Source organism: Ursus americanus, chromosome 22 (assembly GCF_024610735.1).
Source record: "Ursus americanus isolate L20-20 chromosome 22, mUrsAme1.1.p, whole genome shotgun sequence".
Classification (NCBI taxonomy): domain Eukaryota; kingdom Metazoa; phylum Chordata; class Mammalia; order Carnivora; family Ursidae; genus Ursus; species Ursus americanus.
The window spans coordinates 20,241,614-20,263,152 of record NC_142148.1 but is presented as its reverse complement, the minus strand read 5'-3'; the positions used below and the strand labels follow the sequence as shown (position 1 = coordinate 20,263,152).

Here is a 21,539-nt window from a genome sequence, read left to right as displayed (position 1 = left end):
TTGTATCATATATATATATATAAATATAATTGTTTATATGTAGAGTGTCCATAAAGTCTGGGAACAAGAATATACACAACGTTGTCTAGGACATTTTCGCTCTATACAGCGAATTAATAAGTAAACACGAACGCAAATACACACTCATATAATGTTTCCAGATATTATGGATACCCTGTACTTGTTACATGTTACTTAATTATGTTATTATACGTCCCCTGACCCAGATAGCATGACACCCCAGAGGCAGGTATAATAAACACCCATTCTACAGATGGGGAAACTGAGACTCAGAGAGGTTCAGAACCTTGACCAAGGTGGCAGAGCTGGGACCAGAACCACAGGATCCAAGCTCTTGTCACTGGCCTCGTGGCCTTGAAGGTTTGTTTCCCACCATATGAATGATTAGAGGATCCATGGTTTGACCAAAGCTCTCTTCTCTGAGGATGCTCTGAGGGGTCATTGTGCAGCTGAGGTTTGTGTGTGTCCTGTGTTCCCCTCAACAGCCTCCAGTCCCCTCCCTGTAGAGGAGTCCTTCCCGGCTGTCCCCGGAAAGGCCTAGCTAGCCGTGTTTCCTGGGTCCCTCTGGCCTCCTGCCTCTGCACATTCCCCAGACATGCGGTGCTGAGGCAGTCATCGAGAGAGGAGTGGCACTTACTGCACGAGAGGGTGGGGTCTCACGCACATTGCCCCTCGGGTCCTAGCACCCTCTGAGAAGCATAACTCCCCTTCCGCCCTGGTCACAGAGGGCTCTGGGAACAGAGCAGAAGCATTCCCAGAACTACTCAGCTGGAAAGAGCGCAGTGGAGAGCCTGGGGTGAGCAGCCCCCGGGAGAGAGGCATGAAATGTGGGGCTCGGGGGACCGGCCCTGCGAGGCTGCTTCCCACGTGAGGTGCTGGGTGACGTGGCAGACCCATCCCGCTCAGTGGGCGGCACATCAATGATGTCTAATTTGTGTCGTGGGCGGCAGTTCATCAGCTCTTCTTTGCCACTCATCTTTTCCTCCCTCCTTCCCTGACAAAGCCCTGTTCCCCTCCCGAAGGGACTCTGTGAGCTGGCTGACAGCTGCTGCAGAACATCGGCGCCTCCCCAGCCCCGGCGTGGGCCCCACACCCTGCCGGCCTCCCACACGCACTGGTGAGAAGGAGCACCCGGCACGGGTCCAGGACCGCACGCCCCCTCGGCCTTGCGTGTGACCTCGAGCGGCTCGTTGCACTGCCCTGCGTCCAGCTTCTTAATCTGTAAAATGGAGTTTTGAACCTTGTCCTCAAGGGGGTGTGGCAAGAATGAGACAAGACCCTCAATGTGACAGCTCTCTGACAAGTGACCCTGAATGCTGCACCAGGGTGATGACCGTTTTAACACTTAGTTTTTAAGAGCCCAAATATGCACAAACACGTTCTTCTTGTAAAAATCAACACAGAAGCAGACAGAGTAGAAAGTCCCTCCCTCCACCTCTTCTTTCTCTCTGTTAATCTGATGTGTTTCCTTCCAGGCATTTTTCTTATTTGCCTGTGTATTTGTCCACTTGGAGAAACAGAGTCTAGTTGGGGTTTTTGGTGTTTGTTTTGTTTTTACATAAGTGATGACATGTTGGATACATTATTCTGCAGTTTTCTTTTTCTTTTTTTTTTTTTTTTCCTCCACCAAGATACCTTGCAGGTGTTTTCATGCCAGTACCGTGGAATAATAGAGCTGTATGATTCTTTTTAACTGCTTTGTAGCATTCCGTAGCATGGATTCAGCGGAAGTTTTGAACTTGTTCCTTAGTGCTGGGCATGCAGGATTTTTCAGTAGTTTTGCTTTTGCCCAAGTGAATATTTTGTGAACACAGGTAACTGTTGATCGAGGACAGATGTGGGAAAATGGAAGTGTTGGATGTAAGGGTATGTGTATTAAATTTGAATGAGAAAAGTGCTGGTCCTTCGGCTGGTCCCTGGCCTGGGGGCAGCCCAGTGGGGGTGGAGGGCCGGAGCACTGTGCGCTGTGGCGGGCTGTGGGTGGGGTGAGGGGTCCCCCTGGAGTCCACAGGTGGCTGGGCTTGGGCTGGGGTGTGAAGCTTCCATCAGTCAGCAGGCAATCTGGCCGGGCTATGCTCGGCTCCCTGGCAGCATGACAGAGCCCGCTGCTCCCAGCTGGCGGGGATGGTTTCTGTGTGCTGGCGGAGCCAGTGTTGGGGAGGCTGCAGGGGCGTTAGCTCGCAGCGGGTTGGGAATGGGGGTGGCAGCTCCCCCGCTCCCTTGAGCTCACAGCAGGGGCTGAGTCAGCCTCCTCCACCTGCCAGGGCAATGTGAGTCGACCCAGAGAAGGGCAGTGCTGGAGAGGACCTCACTGCATTGTCTTCAGGCTAACATCCGGGCACCAGAGACCCTCCTTGGCCTTGGACCTGCCTGAACCCACCCTCTCATGCCCCTGCCCGGCATCACCCCGTGCTCCAGCCATCTCCAACTCCAGCTTCCTCCCATGTGCCCTGAGTTCTCTTACCGCCCCACCTTTGCATATATAGTTCCCTCTGTCTGGAACACTCTTTCCCCGGATTCCTATGACCCTAGCAGTTGGGTCTTGAGTGACCTTCTTGGGGAGCATTCTGTGAGCCTTTTCTGCACCACTAGTTAGAGCTGTAGGGCAGTACGCAGCCGATGTTTACCGAGGGGCAGTGCACTGTCGTGGCGAGGAGCAGGGACGCTAGAGCCCGTTCTCCAGGGTTCAAATCCCAGCTCTGCCACGCACTAGCTGTGCAATGTCAGCAAAGTTACTCAACTTCTCGGGGCCTCAGTTTCCCCATCTGTGAAAATGAGGATGCTATAATACAGCTGCCTCAGCAAGTTGTCGTGGGGCCAAAACGAGTTTATATGTTGAAGCGTTGCTAAGTTGATGCTCAGGGGTAGACTTGGGGGCTGTCAGTTGTAGCTGTTCTGAATTACCTGTGGTCTGCGCTTATGTAACCTCTACTCCTATGGATTACTATGTAATCTATACTACTGTATACACTGTTTATCACTGTTACTGCTACTTACTGAGTGCTTCCTTTGTATCAGAAATTATCTCAGTGAATCCTCATGACGCCCCTCTGAGGTAGAGAGTCAAATCCCATTTTTAAAAAACAGCTGTATCAAAATAGGTTTAATTGACATGTCACAAAATTCATCCATTTTAAGTGTGCGATTCAGTGATTTTCAGTAAATTTACAGAGCTGTGCACCCATCAGCACAACCCAATTTTTGAATGTTCCATCACCCCCCCCCCAAGAGAAACTGTGCCCATTTGTAGTCACTCCTGATTCCCACCCCTGCCCCTAGCCCTAGGCAACCACTAATCTGTTTTCTGCCTCTATACCCTTGCCTTTTCTGGAACGTTCCACTTACCTGGACTCATCCAATATGTGATCTTTTGCCATTGGCTTCTTTCATTTAGAGTAATGTTTCCAAGGTGCGTTCAGGTTGTGGCATGTGCAGGATTTCACTTCTTTTATGGCCCTGTAGTATTCCATTGTATGGCTATGCTGCATTTTGTCTTTCCATTCACATTTGTGAATTGCTTCCATTTGTGGTAAGTCTTTGTTTGCACGTCTGTTTTTATTTCTCTTGGGTGGTTACCTAGGACTGGAATTGCTGGGTCATATGGCAAATTTGGGTTTAACATTTAGGATAATGCTAACCTGTTTTCCAAAATGGCGGCCCCCTTTTGCATTCTCAAACCTCAATTGACAGATGAGGACATCGAAGCTCCGAGAGGCTATGGCACCTGCCAAAGATCTCACAGGTTTTTGCTGTCAGACCAGGGGCTCAAACCCACATCTGATGTCTCCAAAGCCTGTGCTTTTAATTGCCAGGCAGACCTGGCATCTCCTGCTTTGGCTTTTCCCTAGGAAATGAGAGAGCCACTCCCTTGTGGTTCTGATCTGTGTCTCTTGGGGCTTGAAGGCCTTGCTGCTCCTGCCAGCCTCTCGGGCCCTGGGCGCTGGGGGGCCCCTCATAAGCTCTTCATCCCAAGCTGTAACCTCTTTCCCCAGCCGCATGAGCAAGCCACACTGAAACCACCCAACATTTGTTAAGTTGTCAGGGTTTCTGTTCTTCTCTCAGAATGTGCAGGGTTTTCTTTATGGGAACTCTGTTCACAGTCCCAAAAAAGTTTGAGTGATTCTTCATGGCCTAATTTTAACTCTTCAACTGTTATTCTCACGGTGAAGTTTTTCAAACTTTTTTTTTTTTTTAAAGCAGTGGAAACTTTTCTTTATGTGAAATTATGCAGAAGCTCAATATGTAAAGAGGGTGAAAGAGCTATTCTGGCTGAGGCTGTGGGGGTGGGGGCGGTGGCTACTGGACCCTCCCCCACCACGCGCCCCGCAGACGGCGCCCCGGCCCGCAGGTGCACTGATGTACCTGGGCTCTGCGTGCCGTGCTTAAACCGTCGACTCATCCAGAGGAAACGTAGGTCTGACTTTCACTTCTGACGATTTTGAAAAGGGAAGCTTCTTTTCTCTTAGTTATAAAAATCATTCATCCTTGGTGTAGAAAATTGTTAAAGTACAGGGAAAAAAACCATTAAGACAATAAAATCACAGATACACCCAACTTGAGCAGCAGCAACTACTGACAGTGTTTTGGTATTGTTCTGTTATTCAGGGTCCTGGTAGGAAAGAAATGGTGCCCTCACATGGGGTGATTTCAGAAAAGTTTAATAAAGGGGGAGTTTCCAAAGAGCGTAGGGCATTAGTCCTTGTCCTTTTTGGTCTCAGGACCCCTTTATATGGTTAAAAACTGAGAACTCCTAAGAGCTTTTGTTTCATTGGGTTCTTTATTGATATTTGTCATATTAGAAATTGAGGCTGAGGAATTAAAATAAATGTGTACTCATTAAAACATAAAAATAAAGCCATTATCTGTTGTACTAGTTATCTATTGCCGTGTCGTAGAGGAGCTCAAAATTCAGCAGCTTAAAACAACAAACATTTACTGTCTCACCCAGTTTCTGTGAATCAGGAATCCAGGGGCAACGTGACCTGGGTGGTTCTAGCTCAGAATCTCTCATGAGGTTGCAATCACCTCATGATTTGTCGGGGCTGGAGAATCTGTCCCCAGGATGGCACACGCCTGCGGCTCTTGGCAGCAGGCCCCAGAGTCTTGCCATATGAGCCTCTTCGTAGGGCCGTTTGAGTGCCTTCCGAACATGGCGGCAGGCTTTCTTCGGAGTGAGTGGTCCAAGAGATCGAGTAAGGAGGAAACCACACTGCTTTTTATGGTCTAGACTTTTAAGTCACATATGATCACTTCTGCCACATTCTGTTCCTTAGAACTGATTCACGAAGTCCAGCTCACACTCAAGGGCAGAGGAATTAGGCTCCGCCCCTGAAGCAGGGAGACTGTGCGGGCATGTTCTAGAACTAACGCACATGTGAACATAAATATTTTATGAGAAATACTAATATTTTTCAAGACAAAAAGAATATAGAGTAGCCTTGTTTTATGCTTTTGCAAATCTTTATAAGGTCTGGCTTAAAAGAAGATAGCTGGATTCTCTTATCAGCTTCTGCGTTCAATATGTTGTGTTATGTTATTTTGGTTAAAGTGAATGAAGAAAATCTTACCTCACACAGATATGTCATTGGAAAAGAGAGGAATATTTTGATTGGCTTTTCGGATCATTATGGATATTCTTTGCTATTGCAACCAAATTCAACAGGTGGTAGCTTCTTGAAGGTTAGTCTTAATGTGGAATCTGAAACCGTATTGATTTTTAGCTTTTCTTACTTTGTTACATTAAAATCCATTGGTGATCGTGCATTTTGGACGGTTCTTTTACCCATGCCTACTTTCTTTCTTTCTTTTTTTTTTTTAATGTATTATCTGTTAGAAAATATTAGCTCACTTTTTTTTGGGGGGGGGGAGGGGATATTACACCAAAAGCACAAGCAGCAATAAAAGGAAAAAATTAACAGGTGGGACCCAAAAGCTTCTGCCCAGCAAAAGGAGGAGTCAGCAAAAGAAGCAGCAAACTACAGAGTGGGAGAAAGTATTCACAAACTATATATCAGATAGGGGGTTAATATCCAAAAGATGTAAGGAACTCATACAACTCAACAGCAAAAAAAGGATAATCCCATTAAAAATAGGCAGAGGACCTGAATAGACATTTTCCCAAAGAAGACATACAGATGGCCAACAGGTATGTGAAAAGATGCTCAACATCACTAATCATTAGGGAAATGCAGATCAAAGCCACAATGAGATAACGCTTCACTTAAGACGTGGAAGAACCTTAACGGCTCCTTTCTTCTAGTAATAGCAAGGTAGATGGGCAAAGAATGCAAACCCAGAGAAAACCCTGGGATGCCTCCGTAGCTCCATGTTGAGCCAAGAAGAAGAGAACAAAGGAGACCGATAATTATCTGGCAGGGTGGAAGAAAGACAGCTAGGGTAGGGTGGCATCTCAGAAGCCTAGGCAAGGAGCCAGGTTTAGAAGAAAGGTCTGTCTGCCGAGCCGCATGTGGCTTAGAGGTGGACAGTTTTCAATTGTCTTACTATAGTCTTTGCAAAAGAGATTGTTAATGACGACTTCCTAGTCCCCTGTCTGAATGTACCGCCATTTACGTAACCACTCCCCTATGATTGGATTGCAGGTTGTTTCCAATTTTTGCTACTATAAATTATGCCCTGGTGATTATCACTGTATTAACATATTTGGTCACAGCTTTGATTATTTACTTTGGGTAGATTCCTCGAGGCGCATAGATTTGAGATATAAACATCCGCAAGGCTTTGGTAGAAATGCTTATTTGGTCAGTTTATACTCCTTTCCCCCCTGCAGCCTGTGTGCCAGGCCGGCCTCACCTCTGCCTTGCTCATCGACACTGCTCAATGACACCGAAAGCGTAAAGTTCTGAGAGATTCAATACATGGAAGATAGTCCTGTTGTCTTAATTCACAAATAACGGAGAAGTTTAAGGTTGAATACCTGATCTTAATCTTACTGGACATTTGTTTCTTTATTTCTCTGAGTTGTCCTTTTTTTTTTTTTTTTGGTCCATTTTTTCTACTAGTTTCTTTTTCTTATTGATTTCAATGATTACGGGTAAGGTTTGTATGTGACAGAGGAGAGAAAGGAGGAGGGGAGACCGAGAGCATGAAAATGGAGGGGAGGATGTGGGTTGTCATGTCTGGTGCACATGCTCTCTGCAGACTGTGTGTGTGTGTGTGTGTATGTGTGTGTGTGTGTTTGCTTTACCACTTTGTTCACAGATCATTTTTCCATAGTTAAATCTAATGATATTTGCCCCCCCCCATTATTTTGTTCTTTGCTTTTATCCCTCTAAAACAGGGGCCCTAAAACTATGGCTTGAAGGCCAAATCTTGCCACCATCTGTTTTTGTAAATAAAGTTTTATTGGAACACAGCCACACCTAACCATTTACATATTGTCTATGGCTGCCTTCCCACTACCGCGACAGGGTTAGGTAGTTGCAACAGAGACCATATGACCTGTAAAGACGAAAATATTCACTCTCACCCTTTACAGAAAAAGTTCGCTCACTCTTGCTCTAAAAGCATTTCCTCATCCAGTGGTGTATATTAACCTACATGCTCTTCTAGATTTTTGTGGCCTTATGTAAATAAATTAAACACGTAATTCTTCTGGAATTCATTTTAGCGTAAAGTCGTCAGTGAAAATCTGCCAATCTCCATTTTGTTTCCTGAGTGTTTCCAGTTGTCCAGCTTCCCTCCCTTCCCCGTGAGTTTGCGATGCCACGCTCGTCCTCCCGAGCCTCATCTGTGAAGAAGGGTAACTTTCCAAGCTGTTTATTGTGTTCCAACGAGCTGTTTCTATGCCAATTACACACTGTTTTGATCCCAGCTTTCTAATGTGGCTTAGTGTACGATAGAACGAGTCCTTCCTCAAATTGCTCTTCTTTGGCAAAATGTTCTTGGTTATTTTCAGCTGTTCACGTAATATTTAAGAACCTTCGGTCAAGTTTTCCCTCAAAATAGCTCAAAAATAGATTCCTCCAAAATTGATTAATATTATAAATGGGTATAGAGTTTTGGTTTTACGAGATGAAAAGAACTCTGGAAATGGATGGCAATGATGGTCGCACAGCACACAGCATTATGAATATACTCTTCATAATATTATTATAATATATAGATATGTATTACATATAATAATACTTTAATACCACTGAACTGTACTCTTAAAAATGATTCTGATGGTCAATTTTATGCATATTTTACCACCATAAAAAAATTGAAAAAACAAAAACCACCTTCCAAAATTTAGCCAGGGATAGGAGAGGGGAGAAAGGAATGTTATTGTCTAATGGGTATAGAGCTTCCGTTTGGAAAGATGAAAAAAGTTGGAGATGGATGCTGGTGATGGTCGCGCAACAATGGGAATGTAATTAATGCCACTGTACAGTAGAGAGTGGTTAATATGATAAATTGTATCTTCTGTATATTTCACCCCAATTTAAAAAATTAATTTAGGCCAAACAGATACTATTGTCTTGAGTTTTTCTAAGCAGGCAAATGGCACACGTCTCTACTGAGCAACTATTCCTTGATGTCTTTTGGGAAAGCTATAGGGTTTGTGTTGTTGTTGTGGGTTTGTTTTGTTTTGTTTTGTGTTTTACTATGTAAGTCCTGTTTGTTTCTTGAAAAGAAGGCTTTAAGTTTTTATATATTGATTTTGTAGAAAGCCATTTTGCTGTCTCATTTTTTTCAGTAGGTTCTTTCGCGGCTTTCGTGTAGAAAGTGACATTATTTGCAGATGATAAGGTTGTCTGTTCATTCCGGTGTTTCGGTGAGACTGGCATGCCCATAACCTGTCTTCCCACCTCTTCTCTCTTAGGCCCACAACTCCTGTGCCTTTTGCTGACTTTTATAAGCTGTGACTTGGAGATTCGCGAGCATGCTGTCCTTGTCTATAGCTTTCCCAGCGCCTGATCTGGCTCCCCCAGGGTGAATGTCAGTTTCCTCATTCTGTTTGAGTTTGTCTGTTAGTATGGCCCAAATTTCCATTGGCTTTTTGGGCCACCACTCTTGACTCATCTGGAGTTTATAAGAAACTGAAACCCCGTGGTGGGTGTCCCATTAGTGAACTTACATCTTCCCCATCCTGTTCTTATGCAAGTGATTTTTTAAAAAGCTATCTGTTGAAGTATGTTCTTCATACAGAAAAGGGCAAAACGGGTTCCACTTTCACATGTTGCACATTGCCTCCGTAACCAGTACTCACTCAGATTGAGAAACAGAACATCACCGGCACCCCAGAAGCCATCCTGGACACACAGGCAAGACACTAAATTGATCTTGTTGAATTTTGAGCTCATTACCCACCTGCTCAAATAATTTGGACTTTGAATGGTATGTTAAGATATCTGTGTTACCCATGACAGGAAATCCAACTGAAACTAACTTAAGCCCATGTGAATCCAGGGGGCTACCAAAAGTGTCTCTGAGTAGGTCACTGTTAGCAGCTCGAAGTGTATATTCTACACTTTCAGTGACTTAATTAGGAATAATTTCTCTTTCCAACAGTCTCCCAGGTTCAGCAAGTCCCAGAATTGAATCTCATTGGCTAAGATGCCTGCGTCTGAGCCAATCACAGGGGCTAGAGCAGGGGTGCAATGCTATGATTGGTCTGATCTGAGGCAGATGCCCACCCCTGAAGTCAGCTCCTCCCAAAACACGTGGGCTGACACTTGAATATATATTGTACCCACCCCAAGGGAAATTGGGATACGGTTACCAGGAGGAGGGAAAATGGATGATGGGCAGGCCATAATGAAGTACGTGCATCTGAGATGAAATATTCACCAGCAGCTTCTCTTCCACGCTGTTCACAAATGCAGTTGGCGTTTGCCTTCTACTGCAGAGCTGTTCAATAGAACTTTTTCTGATGATGGAAATGCACTGTCCGTTATGGGAGCCGCTAGTCACACGTGGCTCTTGAGCACGTAAAATGTGACCAGGAGTCTAAGGAACTGAAGTTTTGATTTTCTTTAATTTAAAATCATTTGAGCAATCACCTGTGGCTAGGCTAGAGGCACTGTATCAGACACCATAGTCCTGGACCCTACCCAAATCCCTGATAAAAATGTTAAACAGGCGTTGGCCACAGACTGAGCCTAGGGCACAACCCCAGAGACCTCCTCCATATGAATGTATCCAGTCAATCATTACCCATTAGGGATAGTTGTTCAACTGAAATGAATTTAACTATACTGTTTTTGTAGTTGGTATGTGGGGACAAATAGCAAGAGTTTCCTATAAAAAAAAAAAGAGCCTTCCTGTCCTACATAAACCTGGAAGAAGTTTTCTCTCTGAGGATTAAATTATAACAAAGCATGTAAGCGATCAGAGTAGAATTTCATGCACAGATGTTCATGGAACGCAGTCTGGGACATCTTCAGACCAGCATCAGTGGCTCAGTCATGAACAGAAGACTGGCTCAGGCCGTAATGGAGCTCACAGTCTAGCAAAGTCAGTTTGAAGACAGCGCAGTGTTAATATCCTGAAGGGTGGATAATGTCATAAAGAGAGTCTTGTCAAGAACAGATGCCTAGAAAAAGGAGGCTAGGAGATCATTGACGAGCGAGGCCGTGTAAATACTGTACAGGGGAGAGGACAATGTAACCAACAGCTTTGAAGATGACCATCCCCTTGCTAAGGGGATTGTGATTATGGAAAAGGAGACTTCAGCCCATCTTGACAGTAATGCCATTAAATGTGATGATTTTGTACCTCCTTGCAATCCCCCGATTACAACCTGGCTTCCAAGCCAGGTCTGCCTACCAGCGCAGAATGAGTCAACCATGCTTAAGTGAATTTCTGGCGTGCAAGACACTTCCTTTTCTCAGGTGAAACTGTGCTGTGGTTTTATCAGCAGCGTCCTGTGCTCAGATTGTATGGAACTACTCTGGGGCGAAGAAGCCATTTGTGGTAGATCAACCAGGGTCAATCATGGTAAACCATGGTCAGTCACCAATGGGCTGCCATCCTGGGGGACTCAGCCAACTGGAACTCTCCTGGAAACTTTTCAAACTCAAAACACCATGACACCCAGCCAGCATTTCCCTTCCCCACGTAAGGAGATATATGAGAGGCTTGTCAAATGCTCACTGGAGTCCAGATAGTCCCTGTCTTCCACATTTCTCAGTCTAGTGACCCTGCTGGGGAGATAGTTGAGATATTTGGGGCATGACTTATTCTTGCTTGGCTTCTAGGAACCACTGTTTCCTTTATAATGGAGTGAGAAGATGGGTCAGTATTTCCGTCAGAGGAGCTCTTTCAATGAACAAATCCTAAGCCCTTCTAAAACAATCACCAAGGCCAAAGTCATTAAATAACCCTGTGGAGGAAGGCTGGGGTTTAGCAAATAGAAGAATGTTCCAGAATCTGCTCAAAGTATTAAATTTTCTAGTACATCCACCCATCCCGTGTTTGTGCCAACAAACAGAGCTGACCCCACCGCCCTGTCCTCTGTCTGCCAGTTGGTGGAGACAGTTGTGTCCAGAACAGAGGTGGAAACTAAGAGAAGAGATACAAAGTCTGCTAAGTTGGGGAGAGGCAAGTGGTACCTTCGTCCTTTACACATGAAAAGCTAAACGAAGCCCAAATCTTGATGGAGGAGTCAGCGTTCCCAGTCCTTCAAGAGAAACCCGAGGACACAGGCTTTTTGGCACAAGGATCCCCAATTCCCTGGGCCCCCCAAAGGTAGTAGTGGCGATTCTCCAGGTGAGTCATCCTCAAGAACTGTGCTGGATTGGCTGCCGATCGTGGTGTAACAAACCACCCTGAAACCCTTAGTGGCTCAAAACTGCTTACTTCTTAGTGTTTCCTTGGATTGGCTGGGCACTTCTGCCGGGCTTACCTGGGCTCAGTGTGGGGTTGTGGTTATTTGCTGGGTCAGCCAGTGTCTGGGCTCAGCTGGGATGGTTGGGATTCTCCCTTCATATGGTCTTTTGTGCTGGGCTTCCTCCAGCCTGGTGGGCTTAGGGTTCCAAGAAGGCAAGCTCCAGCGCCCAGGCACGTATCTGGTCCTTTGCCTGCATCATGTTTGCTGATGTCTCATTGGCCAAAGTAAGTCACATGGCCACGCTCAGGATCAATGCAGAGTAGCCTATACATGCCGTTCCGTATCCATGAGCATGGGTACGGAAAGGCCTGAGTCAGTGGGGCTCTTACGGTTAACAATCTACCACACACTCTAGACTTTGCTTTGCTCTAGACCGGAATTCTAGCAACCCCATGCGATAACCCTGGGCATATTGTTTTGATCACATGCTGTGATTGGCTGTCGATACACCTGCATGTCTGGGATTGTACCAGGTGGGCCAAACCCTGTGGGACCCCGGACCCTGGGTTGAGTGTGCCAAGTATGTGATTTGCATTGACTCCAAAACCATGTGGCAGTCAGCATTCAGCACCAGGGAATGGCTCTTATGCTTATTTAATTTTATTGCTTATTAGCTGCATAGCCATGACAGTGATTTATGTGATTTCATAATATTATGTTGAACCCTCAGTAATTGGGGTTAAAGTCTGGATCAATGTTGAAACAGAAGCAGGAACAGAAAAATAATCATCAGCCAGATGGAACGAATTATTAGTTCACAAACGCAGTGTGTTCAATAGATAAAATCTTTCAAAACATGGATGGCATAGGGAAAAGCGAATCAAAGGGGGCCCTGGGTGGAAAGGTTGGGAAGCTTTGCAGAGAGGTGATAGACCTTGAGAGTTAGCATGGAGTCAGACAAAACTAAGTTTTCATCTTCATTTTGTGGCCTTGGGTGAATGACCTAATGTCTTTATGCTTAGATTTCTCATCTGTAAAGTGGAGAGAATGGTGACTATGGGGATAGGAGGAGTGAAGATTCATAGAGATGAAGTCTGGCCAGCAGTTATAGCCTCGGTTATGATGGGCTAGTGGCAAGGTTAACATCTCTTCTGTTTTCTTTCTTATCCTTCTTCCACTCACCCCCACTACCATAACTACCCTATTTCCTCTATCTCCATTTGCTCAGTGCCAGACTATTTATTAGTCGTTCATATAAGAATATCCTGATTGTAGTCATTTACACTTTAGTATGAAAATGAAAACATTTTACAACAATTTTCATTGTAAGTAAGTGGGAAATGAAAGGTTTTGGCCACCCCACATGATGTAACACTTAAAGCCTTCTTCTATTAGAGAGCCCTTTCAGACTCCCTAAAGTGAAACGGCCTGCCCCCCTTAAGAACTTCTGTCAGACTATTTACTGAGACTGTAGGACTCGAGGTGCCTGGGATCTCCTGGTTTCCATGTGTCATCTCTTAAGGCAGCCATAAATACATGTTTTGTTTGGCTTAAGCCATTTGAATGTTCAAAACCCATCTATAATTACAAAAGCTCTTTTGGAAGGACCCTAATTAGCTTCTATAAATGGCTTTCTCTAACCTTTTGGAGTTAATATGAACCATTCCCTTGTCATTAAAAAGAAATACCCTAGATTATTTCACAAAACTTCTCCTAAGTTCCTTGGCACCTAACATTTTGTCAAAGAGACATGGTGGCCAACCTTCCTCTGAATGGGCAAGGTTTCTACACAGTCATTCCTTCCGGCTCATGACTTTCTTCTTCATTTGCTGCCCACGGATGCTGAAAATAACTTGTTTTCTGGCAAGCCTGGGATGAGATTCCTTATGATTTAATCAGATCCATAATGAAGCTCTCCTGGCTTTTAGAAGAGAGCATCCCAAACTGCAGGGATGCTATGGGCAGGGCCCTGGTGAGGGGGAGGAGCCTCTAGTCTTAGCATCACATCTGGAACCAGGAGAGCCACTCCACAGCCATGCTGCCCAAGCCACCAGGGTCCTTCCTCCCTTGTGGCTGGGAATCCTGGCTCTGCCTGCCAGTGTTCCATGCCCCGTACTGTGTGGGCTTTGCCTTTCTACTCCCAGTAGCCCAGACCAAAGGCCTCAAAGATAATAAGCAGGAAGCATTCCATCTCTAAACATCAGCTACTTGGTCCAGAAAGACATAATTTCCTGCAGAGATATGTATATATAGACCAGGACAGGTTTGTCCTGACTAACGCCAAGATTCCCTCGATTGTTCCAAACTGGGTGAACTCTAGATAATACAAAGATGGAAGAGAAGCTGGGGAGTGGCAGAGTAGCTGGGCGATGAGTGATCATCTGAGCGGGTGGCACAGAGTTGGATAGTGAAGGAACAGCTAAGGTAATGGGTAAGTAGCTGGAGAGGGGGAGTAGCTGGGCAAGGAGGGACTAGTTGGAGAGAGGGAGTAGCTGGGCAATGAAAGACTAGTTGGAGAATAGAAAAGTAACGGGATAAAGAAGGTAAGGCACAAGGTTGGACTTATTGCAGTGGGACAGTAGAAGAGTCCCAGACCTGGAGTAGGGGTCATTCTGCCCTGCTTCAAGCGCCTCCATTTTGCCACTTTCTTAGGTCTTGTCGGTGAAAAAGAAACTCTAAGTGTGTATCCATGAGCTTGAATCTAGGCTGCTGCAAGCTAGTGGGGTGAAGCTCTCCAGGATTAAGGCTGGTGTTGTGGCAGTGGTGGGTGGATGCAGTGTGGCTGTGTGAGTTTCTTCCCTTCAGGGAGGGTCTCTCTCTTCTCTCAGCCCCTCAAAGGATGGGTGAGGTTGCCTGCCAGATGTCCCAGCAGAGCCCACATCTGAACCCCCACTGGCCCATCATCACCTTCATCATTCTGTCTGCCAGTTTTCATTGGACCTTACAGGCCAGGCACTGTGTTGTCAGTCTCTCCAGCATTGTCCCATTTCAGCCTCTTGACAACTCCATAAAAAAGTACTATCAAGAGCCCCACTTTACAAGTGGATGAACGGAGGCTTAAAAAGATCTAGTCCCTTGTCCAGGTGAGAAGCAGAGCGGGCACTGTCTGTACTCTAAGCCTTTTGGCACAGTCTTGGATTACACCCATATGGAGCATTTTTCGCTCTTCAAAAGCCCAATCCTCCCCCATTCATCCTTTAGGAGCACTTAGCAAGGTCTGAGCCGGAAGTGAGGGCTCAGATAGAGTATCCTTTGTGAGCAAAGAGCCTGAGAAAGAAACAAGCCAAGTGCCCGTGGCCCCCACCTGCGGGCAGGTGCAGCCACCTGTTAGCTGTGTTCCAGAGCCATTCCCAACGAGGTCTGTTAGATAAAGTCACAATTCAGAGCCCATCTTCCCCAGGGTGTACCCACCACTGGCAATCAGACCTCATTTGCACTTAGACATTTATAGTCCGTGGTGAATTTCCATCATCTGCATAGGCTGAGCCATAGGAATAGAAAAGCTCCTGGGCTTGGGAAGTTTGTCCTTCTCTCTTCTGTCCTTTCCAGCGTGTCTGGGGACAGATGCCATGTCAAGGGGCATGTCCCGCTGACATTTTCAAAAACATTTTCTGACACTAGGTGCTCGCCAAACATTATATGGGAATAACTTGAGGCTTCAGAAAATTGTTTTAATTCAAAAAAGATTTACATTTGGGTCCTGAAGAGCCTGACTGTTCTCTTTATTTCATGAAAACAGTGCAATCTCGTTGTCATAGGTGACGTGGTGCCTTATTGAATAAGCCGCTGATTTCAAGATAAGCCATTCACTCCAGAGGCTCTTGGTTGGTAAAACTGTTTTTCGTTAAAAGAAGCTTAAGATTAAGCTCTAATTAATGGAGGGGGTTGGATTTTACACAGATAGATCGGTAAGTAGGTTTGAGGACATGTCAAATACACCATCTTTGTCTCTGCAGCTGAAAATATATTCATAAAGCCCACACAGCCCTGTAGATTTCTTAAAACTCCATTTTTGGCAAGTGTATTCTGGTCTTGGTATGCTCTGGCTAATAAACAGCTTCTGACTCACGGCACTCAGCGACCGATTATTGCCTTGACCAAGGTGTCTCCCAGGGCAGAGCCAGTGGGAGCCAAAATCCCCCAAGTCTTTCCTGGGTGGCCATGGCTGGGAGACCTCAGCCAGGCACGAGGGCTCTGTCTTAGTCAGCTCGGGCTGTCAGAGCAAAATGCCACAGACCAGGTGGCTTAAACAATAAAAATGTATTTCCCACGTTTCTGGAGGCTGAAAGTCCAAGATCAAGGAGCCAGCACGGTTGGTTTCTGGTGAGAATCATCCTCCTGGTTTATGGATGACCGCCTTCTCACTGTGTCCTTCCGTGACAGAGAGAGAGAGAGAATACGCAAACCCTCTGGTGTCTCTTCTCATTAAGGCCACTAATCCCACCACAAAGGCCCCACCGTCATGACCTCATCCAAACCCAATGACCTCCTAAAGGCATCCTCTCCAAATACCATCACGTTGGGGGTTAGGGTTTCAACATATAAATTTGAAGGGGGACACAGTTCAGTCCGTAGTAGGCCCTTTGTGCTGTCACACCAGAGGCCCGGCTTCTTTGATGTTGGGGGGGGGTTCCTTGCAATCTGGAGAAGCTGGTAGGGAGTCTCCAAGGAGGACACAGTGGCACCCTAAGGTTAGGAGGGTATTCCCAAGGGCTGGCTACGCTGGAGGGAAGTCCACTGTTGATTGAAAGAGCTCTGGGATCCCCAGATCTTGGCAGAATCAGAATGGATCATTTTTGGAGGAGAATCCTGGTCTTTGAAAGCTTTCTGGCGAACAGGAAAAGAAAGGGAGGCAGAGGGAAAGACCAAGCTGATCTCCTGGGTAAATGAAATGGGCCTGCTAGCTGCCACCCTTTTTGCACCATAAGATTTGAGCAGGGGGCTATGATTGGGGTCTGCAAAACCATGCAGAGGGCAAGGAGCTTGACCAAATCCCTGAAGTGACCCAGAAAGGTGTAAGGAAGTAGAGATGCGGAGCGGAGCTCTATTACCAGGGAAGGGTCCTGATTCTCTATTGCCACATTAAAAAAAAAGCAACAAAAAATCCCACTCCAAAACTCAGTGGGTTAAAACAACCCCCATTTTATTATTAAAACAATAACATCTTATTAATCATTAAAATAATGAAATCCCTCCCACGGGTCAGGAATTCAGATAGAGCACAGCAGGGAAATTTCATCTGTGCTGGGGCCTTAGCTAGGATGACGTACGTAGTGGGGGCTAGGGCATCTTGGAGCTGGCCGGGCATCTCTGTCTCCACGTGGCCTGTCCAACATGGCGGCCTCGGCACGGTCAGACGTCTTAGGTGGTAGCTCAGGGCTCCCAAAGCACCTGTTCCAAGGTCTAGGAAGTCGAAGCTGCCTGTATCTTGAGTCCTGGAAGAATTACCAAGCCCGCTCAGTTTTAAGGAGAAGAGATGGAGACCCCATCTCCTGATGGCAGGAGTTCATTGGTCACAATTTGTGGCCATCTTTAATCTATAACAAGGCTCTAATTGCTGTAACATTTTGAAGTTTATCGCTTGCACACATAACCGTCCGACGTGGGTGTTTATGGGTTACCTGGGGCCGGAGGAGCAGGTAGGGAATGGGGATGACTGCTAATGGGCATGGGGTTTCTTTTCGGGGTGCCGAAATGTTCTCAAGTGGATTGTGGTGATGGTTGTACAACTCCGACAGGTCCTCTTAGGTGACTCCTCCACACGGTGACCCTGTCCCCAGGCTCCTTGATCTATGGTTCTGCTCTCTACGTCCACGTCGTCCAACAGAAATATAATGCACTTTAAAAAAAAAAAAAAAAAAAGGGGCGCCTGGGTAGCGCAGTCGTTAAAGCGTCTGCTTTTGGCCAGGGCTGATCCCGGCATTCCGGGATCGAGTCCCACATCGGGCTCCTCTGCTAGGAGCCTGCTTCTTCCTCTCTCACTCGCCTGCTCTGTTCCCTCTCTCGCTGGCTGTCTCTCTGTCACATAAATAAATAAAATCTTTAAAAAAAAAAAAAAAAAAAGAAATATAATGCAAGCCACGTATTTCACTGTCCTAGTAGCCACATTCAAAAAGGTGAAAACAAACAGGTGAAATTAATTTTAAGAAACTTAATATATTTTATTCAACCCAGTGTATCCAAAATATTATTTCAACATGCAATCAATATAAAAACTTTTAATGAAATACCTTACATTCTGGGGTTTTTTAATAGAAGGCTTTGAAATCCAGTGTGTGTTGACCCGTTTGTCTGTCAGTTTGGACTGGACACATTTCAAGCATCCCTGGCCACATATGGCTTGTAGCCACCAGATCGGGCAGTATGACTCTAGACCCCCAGGTCCTGTCCATTCAGGCCAGGAATGGAGAGTGTGTGGGGATTGCAAAGGAGGGTTCCACAGGGTTCTACCTATGCCACTCCTGCCCTCATTCCACGGACCAGGGCCCAGACTACGTGTCCCACAAGGGAGTTGGGGACAGATATTCTGGCTATGCGCCCAGGAGGTTAAAGAAGCAGAGTTTGGTGAACACACAGCAGCTGCTGCCCTAGCAGCCAACAATTTTTGGAGTACCTACTGTGTGCTGGTGGCCCTGGTCAGCAGCCTTTGCTTAGGTTCAGAGCAAGGGTGGGGAAGATTTGCTTTGTGTACTCTTGCCCTGACTCACGGTCCATACTGGCTTAAAGTGGCATCCAATGTAGTAGCGCTTGCTCTGTGCCAGACCTGTGAAGGGCTTCATAAATATTCACCCATTGAATCCTCCTAACAACCTGATGAGAGGTTCTGTGATTACCTGGTTTCTGCAGTTGTGGAACATACACACAGAGAGGTAAAGTAACTTGCTCAAAGTCACACTGCGAGTTAGTGGCAGACCTGGGAACTGAACTCAGACATTGACATTCTGGCTTGTGCCCTCATCTCCACACTGAGCTGTCCCCCCACCCCCGGTAGCAATCAGAGGTCAGACTGTATGTGGGACAGAGGAGGTCATGGGACTTCTTCCACCTGTAAGGACCTCCTACACCTTTTACAAGGGACCTTCCAGGACCTGGGTGGGCTGTGGTCCTGGAGCGGTGCCGGGGGCACTGTGGCTGTTTTGCTTTCTCAGTGGGAAGGTTGCACTGACAGCCTTGTGGGGAGACAGAGGAGAGGATTGTAACACAGCAGCGCCTGGTCAGAGCACCCTGCCGTCCAGCTCAGTTCCCTGTGCCAGTCTCCCGGCCTTCTCTGTCAGTCCTCGCTCTCATACTCACCCCCACCAAGAGCCTCTTCACATCTCCCCACTTGTCCACAGAGAGCAGCCCCACCCTCAGCTTGCAACCCTCCCAGCAAAATGGAGGCTTGGCCAGACAGCAGCCACTGCCCCCAGGGTCTCAGGTTACTCTCCACTGGAAGTTCCAGCTTCAGTCAGTTTCCTTTGATTTACAAAGCCCTCCACGTCCTCCGGGGGCCTGACTCATCACTGTTTCCTGTGGATACATCCATAAGGCTCCCTCTCATTGCATCCCCACTGGTCAGGCCCTCCGGACGCTTGGGGTATCCACAGGGCACAGGCAGCCAGCTCTGGCAGCACGGATCCCAGGGAGCTCATCATAGGCCAGTGTGACTGAGTCACCTCTGAATGGAAGGCTGAGTGAAGCCCTAGCAGCCTGGTGGGCCACCACGGGGGCCCTGTGTGAGATTTCCCCATGAGTCAAGAAGCAGATTAGCAAATGGTGGAGAGCAAGGACTTGGCAGTCAGCCATGCCTGGGGTCCAGCTCTGACTCTCCTGTGGCCTTGAGCAAGTCACTCCATCTCTCTGAGCCTCCGTTTTACCATCTGTAAGATGGAGACACTGACAGGCTGCTGCAAGATTTAAATAAGGAAATGTGTGTCACCTGCACGGGCAGACTTCCTGGCATAGAGCGAGCCCCTGAGAAACACGACCTTTTATTACCATTTAGGATATCCCCAGCATATATCTGGGCCGCGGCTCATGGCTTCTGTTGAAGGCCTTGTCTGAGCTCTGCCCCTCAACCTGGGCCTTCTAGCTGGTAATCTTTAACCCCCAAGATGCCCCTTTTGCCGTCCATTTGGACTTTGGGCTGGTTCCTTCTGTCCTCACTGACGAACACGGCAGGTTCTGCTAGGCCCTACCCATGAGCTGGGCTGGCAGCCCCAGGTGCCTTGACCCTGAGCCAGCCGTGATACCTGGCCATGCCCCCACCCCCGGAACTCTGAGCCTGGCGTTGTCGTGGAGCCGGGGGACCCGCCTCTCCAGGGAGGAGTGCACTGGGCCGTTGGAGGTGAAGACCTTGGTCAGTGACCCGAACACAGGCACCGGGGTGGGGAGTGCATGGGGCCCAGGTGCACCGGCAGAGATGCAGGTAAGAAGTCGGAGCAGCTGGGTGACTCTGACGGAGTAACAGTCTCTGACCCCCTTTGGGAGCTGCGGGCCCCTCTCAGGGTTGGAGCCGCAGAAATCGATTTGCAGACTGGCACATTCCACTTAATTAGCGTGGCCTCCTTCTGGCTGGGAAAGCACCAGTAAATGGGCTGGGTTGGCCTGAAATCCTGCCAGTGGCCTCAGCCCTAGTCCCACAGGGCTCTCTGTCCCTTGGGCTCTGTCCCCTTAGCCAGGCTGGATTCCGAACGACCTAAGTTTCCAGTTGGGGGCGTGAGACAAATCCTACACTTGTCCAGGCCCAGGAGAACCCCAGGTCCAACGTGGCAAGTATACAGTGACCTAGGGCTTGGGGTGTGCGGGGCCCAGGCGAGGAGAAGTAGCGGCTGCCCCCAGCACACTCTGCCTCCCTGCACCCTTCTGCCTAGGCGCCTGCCCCAGCTCTGGCTTCTCCTGCGGCACTTAGCCTGCGCCCTGCACGGTGCCACGTCCTTCCTGTGCGTCACCTGTGTGCCTGTGATGTGGGCTTGACTTCACCGATGAGGAGTCAGGCTCAGAGAGATTGTGGACTTCCCCCAAGCTCACACAGCCAGTAAGTAGCAGAGCAGGATTCGGACGAGGGCCGTCAGTCCGTATCCTGGCTTCTGTGAGGTCTTGGTCTGCCTGTGCAGAGCCTGTCTCTAATTTGAGGGCAGCCTTCAGCACCTGCGTTTCAAAAGCTTGTGAGGTTTGACCCCCGCTCCTGGTTTTGGAGGGAGAGTAATCACACAGGCTGTGGGCCCCCGAGAACAGAGGAACTCCCAAGCCCTAGGCGTGGGTCCTGTGTTGGCTGTGTGTGTGCAGCTGGAAGAGGGAGGCGCCTGTGAGTTCTACCACTTACTGCCCGGTGAGCGTCAGCACTGAGCTTGATCCCTGGGCCTCTTTCCTTCGTCTGAGAAGTAGGAGTAACAGCTGCATGAATCTCACGGTTGTCATGAGGACGAAATAGGATGGCATACGAAGCGCTTGGCACCTAGGAAGGGTCCCACAAATGCGGGCAGTTGTCTCACCGGTACCCCTGTTGTGGTTAGCTTCTCGGAACCTGGCCCAAAGGAATCTGTTTGCACTCCGCTCACACTGTGGGCGTCTGGGGTATGAGGCAGAGAAAGTCTTTTCCCACCGAGAGGGTACAGCCGGGCATGCAGGGGGCAGCCTGGGATGGAGGATGGGCCTCCTTGACCCAGACACAGCTCTCCCTGGTTATGTCAGGAATCCGGGCATGCCTGTGCAGTTAAAGTGCCCTGAAGTCTGGAACCTACGGAGTTTTTTAAAATTTGAAGTG

At 47.5% G+C, this 21,539-nt stretch overlaps 1 protein-coding gene across 4 annotated transcripts in view; it reads left to right on the top strand.

The window, feature by feature from the left end:
• Positions 1-21,539, top strand: part of PPP1R16B (protein phosphatase 1 regulatory subunit 16B) — a 92,239-nt gene that overhangs the window by 26,737 nt on the left and 43,963 nt on the right. The window contains exon 1 of one of the 4 annotated variants that reach the window (XM_045804615.2): positions 18-20,201. The exons of the other annotated variants lie outside the window; for them this stretch is intronic. Coding sequence (XP_045660571.1) covers positions 20,171-20,201 — 31 coding nt within the window. The 5' untranslated portion in view covers positions 18-20,170. Of the gene's footprint in view, positions 1-17; positions 20,202-21,539 lie in introns of those variants that run through there. 4 annotated transcript variants of the gene reach the window in all.